General features: G+C 40.8%; 1 protein-coding gene across 1 annotated transcript; it reads left to right on the forward strand.

Moving 5' to 3' along the window:
- The first annotated feature begins 10,957 nt into the window (after window positions 1-10,957).
- On the forward strand, window positions 10,958-12,279 carry LOC111472084 (zinc finger protein CONSTANS-LIKE 16-like). Its single transcript, XM_023117782.1, has 2 exons — window positions 10,958-11,862; window positions 12,022-12,279. The coding sequence occupies exons 1-2, from the start codon at window positions 11,074-11,076 to the stop codon at window positions 12,268-12,270; spliced, it is 1,038 nt and encodes a 345-aa protein (XP_022973550.1). The 5' UTR covers window positions 10,958-11,073; the 3' UTR covers window positions 12,271-12,279.
- Window positions 12,280-12,436: the final 157 nt, after the last annotated feature.

The raw sequence follows: 12,436 nt of genomic DNA on the forward strand, positions 1-12,436 counted from the left end.
CAATGACTCGAGGAGTCAAAACAAAGCAGTTTGGAGCCAAAAGTTTGCATTAAGCCACCTAGCTGCCTTAGGAATCCAATAGACCTCCTTAGCTCCCAGAAAAAACCCAAATGATGTTTAGATTATGTTATCTCATGCTTTAGGGTATCGATAGGTTTATCTCCTTAACAAGTATGCACTAGAGAACCTAGATAAGATTAGGGCACTGCAACTAGTTTACTTTTCCATAAACCTTCTCGAACATTTTCATTTGAAGCAATTTACTAGTATATGTGGGTACATTATTATTCGTCTCTATGGTCATGTGCTATATCTTTTTTCTAGGTCTTAAGATAACGTATTGAAATATCTAACCTTCCTCAACATAATCGTTTACATGTATATAGTAGTGTTTAATAGCCAACTAATTTTCATGACACTGTAATATCTAACCTTCATCAGCATAATCGTTTTCATGTATATATTATGTTTAGTAGCCTACTAATTTTCATGACATGGTAACTCGACAATCACAATACAAATCTTGCTAAATCCAAACATGTTATGAATCATCAATATATCCTATAGTACTCACATTCTAAGCATAGTAATTATACATAACATATCTCTTTAGTAAGACATACCTGACAATGATGAAACATTTCCTTTAAGACCATGCAAACATTATAAGCCTACATTGTAGGATGATATAACAACCTTATTTTTCTTAATAAAATAGATAAGCCACATGTATGACATGCCTAATATGTATGAAAATTCATTTAGAACGGTGACATCGAAATAACAAGAATTTTAAAGGAATGACAATGCCTCGATTTCTTCATAACACTTCAAGATTGTGTTACAAGGAAGAGTTAAGGATTGATTTCCTACCTTGTTGTGGATCATAGCCTAAGAAATTTGCCTTCAAAGTTCGTCCAAAATCAGTTTTCTAGCTCGAGCTAAATAGGGGATTCTTTATTGTGCACCTGATTCTAGAGATTTTTAAGGCTTGATTTCTTGATGGAACATCTTCCTTATGTTACTCTCCAGTTAAAGAATTGTTTGGAGGGACTTAGAGGGTGGAACCTTAATTTCCAGAAATCGTTCTTGATCTGCAACTCACCCAAAAAAACCAACTTTTCTTTTTCTTGGGCAACTCGTTCTACAATATTTCATCTCTCATTCCTTCATCAAATTTACTCAACTAGATCCTCTAAAGCTAAAGAATTTCTCAATTTGAAGGAAAAAGCATTATAGATAGGCATTCGACACCTACCCCTAAACTCTACCGAAAATGAATGTCCTTCAATTGGGTATGTTCCTGAGGTTATTTCTTTTTGTGGTCTTCTATGGAAACAATCCTTTGAGGTGCAAAAATTGATTGAGATTGACCTTGCTCGATGAATTATCATGTATCATCTAATTGAATTTTTGAGTTTAAAGTAAAGTTCTAAATGACGGATTAAATTGGGGGAATGGTTTCTAGGCACTTTCAGCACTCAATTTCTTCCTAGAACTTTGAGTAATCTTGTTTAGGACATGTAGGAACAAGTTTAAAGAAAAATAGTAGAGATTTTCTCTCAAATTTGGAAGAAATTTGAGAGTAGGATTATTGCTTGCGATTGATAGCTCAATCTTACTCGATTCTTGTTTCATATTATTCCCACTACTTCAGACTTTATAGAGGAAGCTTAAACCAACGTTGAAACCTCTAGAATCCACGTGATTTGGAGATTGAATTTTTTGGATAATCTGTCCGAAATATCCTCTCCAATTTGAGTTTTCACCGTTGGATGTGATGATCTGGGAAAGTTCTAGATTGTGTTCAATTTTGGAGGAGATCCAACGGCTCGTTTTTTAAATTCGATATATTTTGTACACGAGGTCACTATGGAGGTTCTCATTTTGCGCAATAGGGTATTTTCGTAAATATCTCGAAGCTCATGGGTATTTTGGTAAATTTCTATTTTTCGAATATCAGCCTAGGCGGCTACCTTTGTCTACCAGGGTTATTGTGTTAGTCTTCTAGGATGAGATGCGACGTTATATTGAGAGACCTTGGCCCGAGTAGAGGCAAGGTCGAGCCGAATGAGTTGGCCTAGCGTAGAGGCAAGTCGGATGTGTCGCAGACGATTGAACATACATGCGCAGGCGGCGTATGGGGTTGAACAAGCTTGGATTCCGCACAAGTGATGTTCGATTGGCGAAGACAAACCTCGCCTAAGGTCTGACGAAACCACAAAGCCGGGGCGAAAAATACATATGGGGCTTAATTCCCCTTAAGGCTAATCGTGAGCGTGTATAAATCACGACGCCACACGGTCAAGAAGTTAGGACCGTGACAGTTGATATCAGAGCCACACTTTGTGTGTCTAGTCGGGCAAGACAGTCAAGTGAAATGAACCCAAGAGTTGATCGAAGACCTTGCAAATGTGTCAAGAGTGCCGAAATAAGCATGACAGTTGCCGATCAGAATTATAAGCAGTCGGGGGTTGAAGCCAAGACTACCCGAGATTCATTAGTGTCGTTTGTTGACACCTCAATATGGGGAGATCTACTTGTCAAGCAAAACTAAGCTCACCTGACAAGAGCTTGCAGTTTCGAAGTAAGACAAGATAGATGAAACAGAAAGCACCATGACGGTGCCTTCCAAAGAACCATTCACATTAGAGGAATAGTGTCAGTGGTTGCAAGCAGAGAAGCCGAGAGTCGAGAAAAGACAAGCGTCGGCCAAGTACAAAAGTTGTACACAATGTAAGTTCTTATGGGGGGGGGGACAACCTTGCTGCAAAGAGGCAGCTGAGTTCGAGTGGGGGAAAGCAACATCAATAAGTCTCTCACCCCGTAAAGGTACTCGAACATACTAGCACACGTGTATTCCTTGAGCCACCACCTTGTGCCTAGGGTGGATGACTCCACAAACAGATGTCAAGACTAATATCCGCTCGAGAAGTGAGCATCAAGCTAGAAGTTCAAGTACAACAATAGTCACACGAAGGTGGCAAAGTACAAAGAGTTGGCCGAAAGACAGCGCCAACAACTGAAGAGACTGTCAAAGAGTTTGACTTTGCTCAATAGGAGAAGTGGTCACCTCCAAAGAGTGTTGCGGCTGGGCTTGCGAGCCCCACCCCGAGGGGTGCACTAGTTCACAGGAGAAGTGGTCGCGACCAAAGAGTGTCGCGACTGGGCTTGCGAGCCCCACCCCGAGGGGTGCACTAGTTCACAGGAGAAGTGGTCACGACAAAAGAGTGTCGCGGCTGGGCTTGCGAGCCCCACCCCGAGGGGTGCACTAGTTTATGTGATCCACAGAGGATACACACACTAGGGCCAAGTTGGCCACAATAGGGAAAAAGTGCCCTTCTAAGTCCATAGTCGGTTGGGGAGTGCCTGCAAAGAGAGTCAGCCTCACCCACAACTATGGCAAACGCTGAAGAGTCACGTCTACGTTGCGAGTCTTGGTGGCCGAGTCCAAGATGGGCGAACAACAGAAATAGGTCCGAAGGGGGATAGCCTTAGATAAAGGAACAAGCTAAAGTGAGACAAGTTCACCCAACAACTGACCAAGTCAAGAGTCAGAACGTGGTGCCACCTGACAAAAAGAGAAGTCAGAAGCATCCACTCGAACTTGTCCCAACTTGGCACAAGACGTCAGCAAGAAGAGTATTATGACAAAAGATCGTCAGGTGCTCAACAATAGTATACTTTTCTGAAGCACAACCAAATCCAGCGAGTCGAGTGGCCAATAGACAAAGAGTTGGATCATCATCGGGACGATGCCGAGATTGAGTGGGGGAGAATTTCACAATAAGTGGGGCGAATGCGCCCGAGAAAGTCATCGAGGACGATGACAAAATTAAGTGGGGGAGAATGTCACAATCTGCAATATGATTGTGACTCGAGTAAGTCATCGAGGACGATGACTAAGTTAAGTGGAGGAAAATGTCACAACCATAGTATGAAAAGAGTAGGTTGTGACCCTCACGCCATGACAAACAAAGGGGCGTCCCTCAAGAGACGCCCCATCCGGCCATATGCGGGCCAACATAGAAGAATGCCATGATGCGATCGAGGAGAACGATACATCATCCAACACACCACCACGTAAAGTGGGTATTGAAGATATATGTTGAGACATAAGCATAACAGAGACATCAGCATAGACATGAAGGACAAGATAGGCTTGTTGAAGGGCTAAGTAGGGCCCCGGACCATAACCTCAAAAGTCGGGGTTTTGGAAGGAATTTGGGCATGCGGTTCGGGAGTTAAGTCCGTCCATATGAAATATGAATGCTCGCCAAGTTTGGTGTCAATCGGACATTGGACGGACAATGCACGACACCGTATGACACCTCATCAAAATCATGTCTACACCTGGCAGAATGAAAATGACTCAAAATGTACTATAGGGGTACCATGGTGTTAGCTCTCCACCACCCCTGGGCCCTGTGGCCTAAGTGAGCTACCCTGTGACACATACGTGTGTCACAGTGTGGGCGAGCGTGCCGAGACGAGTGTCTCGGGCGACTTCATTTGAAATGGGTTTTTGAAGGACAGTACCGGACGGCACGGGTGTGCCGGTATTGCGCCCTAGCCCGCGTGTTAGAGGTTGCTACATACACCCGCTATCCGGGACGGTATCCGTAAATGACTCGGCATGGGCACGAGAGGGCCTATGCCTCGATAGAACCCAGTTGGATGGATGTTCGGGAAGTCCCGATTAGAAGAACGACATGCGGGCCCATTTCCGATGGCATGACCGAATGAGTTATGATGGCCGACGACATCCCGAGACTCGGGATGGCGTCAAGACATATGGACCCTATCGATGGGGATCGAGATTGATTCACGTCCATAAGATAGTTCGCGACCTTGACATTGATTCACGTCTCGAGGTTTTTCGATTTCAACCCCTCGAATCGGGTTCGATAGGAAGCACTGAGGGTACACTCTCTGATTGTCTCTTACGATTCTAATGTGCACGATGATAAGAAAACCTTAATCCACAGCCTAACAATCCAATCTTTTGTTGAAGTAAGAATTCTTGAATCAAAGAAATTAACACCTTATACAAAATTCGGATCAACTAAGAGATATGACTAGAATTAGATTAACTATTAAGATCAAAGATCTATAAGCAAAATGTGAAACCTTGCTCTAAATTGAGTCACTCCATAATCGAACTTGATAAAAGATTTGATTAAATAGCTTGGATGCAATCTACTATAAGAATTGCCTAAAACTTATAAATGACAAAGATAATGCTCAAATGTCTAAGGGTGAAAGTCTCAATTTGAGAACTCAATGTCATTCCTCCAAAATCTACCTTTTACATAATAATTTATAGTTATTTATTGTCTCTAAAGTGAGATTTTCACACTTTTACATACTCCTTAGGCTTGATTACGAGCTAGTGCACACTAACGTTATAAAAAACCAAAAAAAGAAAGGAGCCCAGATCATATCATGTCTAGCTTTTATATAAAAATATATTGAAAAAGTATCTTGTGCTTGTGACATACAACATGCATAGATTCCACATTTTCAAATCATAGTATATGGTTAAGATGCACAACATACTTCCATACTTTTCATGACATAACTTTCTTATGAGACATACATACGTATAAATATACATAATGTATCATTCATTCTTATTATGCAAGATTCATCAAGTGTCTCATATACATCATAAACGTGGTATTATAACATACATGTAATTTACATACTAGAAGTACATGCATCACATAAATGTCATCAGCATCACATCATATAAGTAATAAAACATAGATAGATCATGTAATACACATTATTCATATAACATACCATTCATCCAACCTAGTCCAATAGTATTCCAACAATAAGTTTACTTACATGTAGGCCTAAGTTTAAGTATAATTTCCTAGGTTGAAGTTGGTTGGATTCCACTTTAAGAAATTAACTCACCTAACTTCTTTAATTAATTCAATTTAACTCCAAAAATTTTAAATTGACTAAACAATAGTCATACTGATCTCAAATAGCCTTTACATGGTCCAATATGGTTAAACAATGTCTAAAACTTCAATTCGAGCTATTTAGCCAAGCCAAGTCGGAAGAGAGGGAGCCGTGCATTAGAGGGAATCGGCTAAGCCCGAGTGGATGGCGAGCCGCATCTAGTTAGTGTGCGAATTGTTAGTCGAGATGGTTGAAGATGTGGGTCCAAGCCTGTGATTTGGATGGTTGAGAGTCTAAGTCAGGTTTAGTTTTGAAGCTTGAGGTCTGAATCCAAAATTGATTTTAGACCTAGTTTGTGATGAACACAACTCTCTGTGGGAAACACTCGCACACTTTATTAAAATCAATCAAGAAGAGATTTATAAAACACTCTGTAAAAACTACTACTTTGTATAGCTTAGGATTTCTTGGGATGATGAACTAAGTAGAGTGGAGGGTATTTATACTAGAGCAGTTAATTTATCCCTAAAATTTCTCCATGTTTTCCTAAAATACTTAAATCAATCATTTTCCTACATTTTTTTTCCTAAAATCCTAAATCCTACCTAAATATAATTACTCATACAATGGTTGGGCTTAACCCTATTGAGCTAGGGATGACATTTTAACACTTCCCCTCAGCATTAGTTCTCATTCGTTGCACCATGTTGAGCTGACAGCGAAAACTCTCATGTTTGCCAGTATTCAACCCTTTTGTAAACAAGTCTGCCACTTGATCATCTGTCTTGATCAGCTGCATCTCGATTTCTTCCTTCAAGACTTTCTCTCTAATGAAATGGTAGTGTATCTCCACATGCTTTGTTCTAGCATGAAACACCGAATTTTCTGTTAGGCAAATCACAGATTGATTGTTGCAATGAAGTGGTATTAGATACTCAATTTTCTAGTGCCAATCTTCCATCAAAAGTTTTAACAATGCATTTTCTTGAGCTACTCCAACTGCTGCTTTGTACTCTGCTTCTCTAGTTGACATGATATTGGTTGTTGTCTTTTGTTACACCAAAAAATTGTTCTTGAACCGAGCTTGAACACATACCTAGTGATTGATCTTCGGGTATCGTGGTCTCCTGCATAGTCGACATCACTATATCCAGCTAGCTTCTAGTCTTCGCGTCTTTTGTATAAACGATCGTAATTGATTGTACCTTTGACATATCTCAAGGTCCGTCGAGCCGCATCCAAATGAGGCTTCTTCGGATTTTACATATATTGATCAATGACTCCAACTTCATTTTCGAATTTCTTCGGTTGGTTCATGTAGATCTCCTGGTCCAACTCTTCATGCAAGAAAATATTCTTCATATTCATCTGCCAAAATTTCCAATCTTTATTGACAAGTGTTGGAGGAACCTGTACGATAGTGATATTCACCACTGGACTAAACGTTTCATCATAGTCTAGTCCATATTGTTGACAAAACCCTTGAGCTACAGGTTGAGTCTTGTATCTATCGATTGATCCATCCGAGAGACGTACATTATTTCGTAAGCCCAGCAAGAGATGAGTTTGGTATCTTTTGGTCTTGGCACTAATCCCCAGTTTGATTTTGTTCCAGGGCTATAATTTCTTCCTCCATCGATTTCTGCCAAACCGAGTTTTGTGATACATCCTCATATATCTCTGACTTATTAACTCTGTCTTCTACAAGAGTTGCGTTGGCATACTCTAGACTTGGCTTTTTGATTATTTCTAACTGTCTTAGTTGTTGAAGTGTCCTTTGTTTTTCACTAGGTTCGCTTGGTTGAGTCACTTCTTACTCACCAACACTAGTGTGGCTTGAATCTTCAGGCACATCATCCCTTAAGCAAATGTGTACAATTTTCTCCCCCGTCTTCTATGGAAGAATCTCTTCAGTTTGCTCTCCCGTTAGAAGAATTTCTTCAATTTGCTCAAGGCATGGTAATACTTTCTTCACTAAGGGCCACCCCTCTTCTATTGCACCACTTTGATCGTCAATCATGTGGTTTGAGTATCTTGAATCAATGATCTAATCATTTTCATAATCGATATGGTCTCCTATCATCGCCATGAGTGCTAGCTCATCTTCTTCTATGGCATACAATACCTCTACATCTCATTCCTCCTCCATCTCGTTTTTGGATGTTGCCACATTACTTTCAACAAAATTTTTCTTAGACCAACAATCCTCGGACATGTGGCCCTTTTTCCCGCAATTGTAGTAGATGCCTTCAAATCTCTTCCCTTGAAAGTTATTGTTATCGTTCTTCTGAGCTCTCCCTGGTTGTACAGTTCCTTTGTGACTTCTTCTTTTGTCACCATTGTATCCACGTTTGGTAGACAACCTATTATTGCTCCAGCTTTCAATTGTGTAGAGTGCTTCTTCTTCACCCTTCAATGTGATGCGTTCTATTTGTTTAGTCATGGCTTATTGGCTGGCTAACAAATTTTCGAACTCTACAAGTGATGGTTGAGTGGGCCATCCTTGTACAACAATAATAAAGCTTCTATATTCTGGTCGCAATCCGTGGATTATAATCCTCTTCATTCGAGATTCTACAATGGTGAATTTCGGGTCTAGTTCAGTAATTTTTCGACAGATCGACTTGACCTTGTGGAAGTACTGAGCAATTGTCATGTCACGTTGTGAAATTGACAACAACTCATTCTCCAGAAGTTGTAGCCTCGTATCGTTCTTATTTGAGAACAGCATCACGAACGTGTCTCATGCTTCTTTCGGTGTCTTGTCATCCCAAATGTGCTCTAACATCTCTTCTCTGATTGTGGTCTTCAAGGCAAACATTGTTTTGCCTGCTTTGATTCTCCATTTGCGCAAGGCGCCGTTAGAATCATCCTCTGGCGGTGTTGTTTCACACCCGCCAACAATCTCCCAAAGATCATGTCCTTGTAAATAGGACATCATGCATGTTGTCCACGTGTTGTAGTTGTTGTTGTTGAGTTTCTTGATTCGTCCAACGATTTGGAAATCACCCATCGTGCTGGCTATACCTCAGTAATACGAAACAAACTCTTTCAACACAAGACTTGCAGAGTCACAGACTATTCACAACACAAAAGAAACTCACCCACCACTAATCTCAAGAAATTGTTTCTGATGTGGAAGATCAGATAGAACTGCAACCACAGAGCATACTAAGAATTCCAAGAGATCAGATAACCTAGACTAATCTCGCTTTGATACCAGATTGATGAACACAACTCTCTGTGGGAAACACTCACACATTTTATTGCTCTGATACCATATTGATGAACACAACTCTCTGTGGGAAACACTCACACATTTTATTGCTCTGATACCATATTGATGAACACAACTCTCTGTAGAAACTACTATTTGTATTGTTGGAGATTTCTGGGGATGATGAACTAAGTAGAGTGGAGGGTATTTATACTAGAGTAGTCAATCTATCCCTAAAATTTCTACATGTGTTTCCTAAAATACCTAAATCATTCTTCTAACTTTATTCCTAAAATCCCTAGATCATTTCCTACCTTTATTCCTAAAATCCTAAATCCTAAATATAATTACTTGTACAACGGGTGGGTTAACGCAATTGGGCTAGCGATAGACATTTTAACATTTGTTCTCTAATCTGTCTTCATTCTCTACTAAGTTTCTTTTTTTTTTTTTTGTCTTTTTTTCTCCTATTTTTCGAATGAGCTTTTGTCCAGTTCTTGATCGCTACTTGGCCACTTTCAATGATGAGTTTGACGTAATTTTTTGTGAATACAGTTTTTGCCGTTTAATACTGTTGGGGAAAACAATAACGAAGATTGTCAGATGTTAAAGGAAAAAGCAAATAGAATATGTTACCAAAAAAACAGCTAGATATTGAAAAACATTCTCCCAGGAAATCAAAACTAGTACAGTATTTGAGTGAGGGGCAGAGTGAAAAATGGAAAGAAAGGGACGGATGGGCGTTTTGTTTGTTTATGTGTCGGATTTTAGTTGGGGTGTTGATTTGGTTTGGGTAGATAGAGAGATTAATTTATAAGGGAGAAGCAATGAAGGTTCATAGTGTGAGAGAGAGAGAGAGAGAGAGAGAGAGAGAGAGCACCCCACCATGAAATCCCTGCGATTAGAGAGATGACCAATCAGAATCAGGGGATTGGGATTATATTCAGGGCCTCCACCAATTGGAAAATAGATAAGACCTTGCTGTGGTCCACCAATAGACCTCTCTCTCTCTCTCTCTCTCTCTCTCTCTCTCTCCTCCATGGATGATGATGACCTTCAAAGTGCAGCGTTGAAAAACGTACAGATGGATGCTCCATACACTCTTAAAAGAGAAAGTTGTGGGACAGCGCGTTTAAGAGACAACAACAAACGTACTCTTCCCCAACCATCTTCTACTTTTCTTCTTCTTTTCCACTTTATTCAATCACTAATTCATACATTTTCTCTATCTCTAACACAATTGCACAACCACTATTCAATTATAATGATGCCCAAGTGAATTTGTGGGATAACCCAAGATTTCTATTGGATCGAAAGAAGTTTGTTGAGTGGGAGATTTCGGCATATGCTTGGGCAACTTTCGATCTTGATCCAGTTTTTTCGCTCGTAATCATGGTTAGGTTAGGTTTGGTTGGTTTGGTCTAAGTATTGGCTAGTTGTAAGTGCATTCAGGTCTACACTCGATTCAAGCCTTTTCTTCTTAATCTTCTATTGATGTTGGAAAATTTTTATTATTAGGTATATTTGAGTCTACACTCAATTTGAGCCTTTTACTCCTAATCTTCACTAGAGTAGAGGTTCAATAAATTTTATTAGGTCAATTTTCACTAGGGTGAAATTTAAACAACGTCAATATAATGAGAGTGAAATAACAAAGAAAAAAAAAATAGAGGATGGAGTTCGAAAGGTAGAAGAGGGCAATGTGTATAATTCACAAATGAAATCAGTAAGTGAGTAAATTCTAGTAAAGGAAATTGTAGATAAATGTAATTGCTTTTCAATTTTGAACTCTGTTTTTGAAAAAACTATAGGGTGCGGCGTGGGCCATTATTCTGAAGTAATGGTCTGACTACTCTGCTTCACCTTTTTTTTTTGTTTTTCTTTTTTCTCTCCGATCATATCAGAAGTGGAAGTTGGATACGCAGGAAGTGGATGAAATTATGTCAACCAAAAGCAGCATAGCCAACGCAGTGGGCGGAAGGACGGCAAGAGCCTGCGACAGCTGCTTCCGAAAGCGAGCCCGATGGTACTGCGCTGCCGACGACGCCTTTCTCTGCCAATCCTGCGACTCCGCCGTCCATTCAGCCAACCCCCTGGCCCGTCGCCACCAACGCCTCCGCCTTAACTCACCCACCTCCTCCAATTCCAAACCCCCTTCTCCCTCGTGGGTGTCCGGCTTCACCCGCAAGCCCCGCACCCCTCGGCCCCCTCCCCGCCCAAAATCCGACGACCTCCTCTCTAACCCCTCCTTCTCCCTCGTCCCCGAGGCCGACGACGCTACCTCCCACGAAGACAATGAAGAGGATCACCTCTTGTATAGAGTCCCCACCTTCGACCCCTTCCTCCCCTCCCATGATCTGGATCTTGCGGATTTTGCTTCCGATTTGGAGAGGCAGTGCTTTGACATGGAGGGGCTCGGGTTGGTTAAGGTGGAGGATCTTCACGAACAACAAGAAGCTGATTATTGTAGGGCTCAACATCAATTCGAGGCTCAGATGGATGTGATGCGAGAGCCCTTCGAGTTGATACCAGTGGTGGATGTCAAGAATGAAAGACAAGAGGATTGTGCAGAGGAAACAGAGGATGAATCGAAAACGCAGATGAAAAGAAGAGTGACATTGCTATTGGATTGTGAGGCAGTAATTGCGGCCTGGGGTGACGACAAGTCTCCATGGACTACCGGAGAACGCCCCGATTTAGACCCCGACCAACCCTGGCCTCACTTCATGGTTGTCTTCAACTCTCTCTCACTCAAAACTCGCAAAATTCTAAAGAATATTTGCAAATACGGAAAGAAAATGAAATCAAATCAAATCAAATCAAATGTGGCCTTCTAAATTGTACCCATTAGTTAATTAATGTTGTTAATGTTAAGAATGATGTTGCAGGCGCTTTGTGGAGGGAGGAACGGGCAGGGGTGTGGGGAATATGGGATGGGCACGGCGGCGATGGGGGACGGCAGGAGGGAGGCGCGTGTTTTGCGGTACAGGGAGAAGAGGCGGACGAGGTTGTTTTCGAAGAAAATAAGGTACGAAGTTAGGAAATTGAATGCGGAGAAGAGACCCAGAATGAAAGGGAGGTTCGTGAAGAGAACAGCTCTTACACACCCAGTTCTTCCCATTATGAGTATCAAGTAAATACCAAAATCAAAATCCAAATCTTCAAACTTCATGTACATTATTATTATTATCTTATAATTAAATAAGGTTATAAGAATTAGTTTTCTTATTATAATTAATCTTTTTTTTTTCTTAATTAGGAGGTTATATGTCGTATTTAGAGATTAATGGAGTATAGGAATCC

This window comes from Cucurbita maxima, unplaced genomic scaffold (assembly GCF_002738345.1).
Source record: "Cucurbita maxima cultivar Rimu unplaced genomic scaffold, Cmax_1.0 Cma_Scf00064, whole genome shotgun sequence".
Lineage (NCBI taxonomy): Eukaryota > Viridiplantae > Streptophyta > Magnoliopsida > Cucurbitales > Cucurbitaceae > Cucurbita > Cucurbita maxima.

Bases quoted from the DNA above. Each gene is read 5' to 3' on its own strand.
- LOC111472084 (XM_023117782.1), top strand. From the start codon at position 11,074: ATGTCAACCAAAAGCAGCATAGCCAACGCAGTGGGCGGAAGGACGGCA. The intron at 11,863-12,021 runs GTTGTCTTCAAC...ATGATGTTGCAG, and splicing joins AACCCTGGCCTCACTTCATG to GCGCTTTGTGGAGGGAGGAA.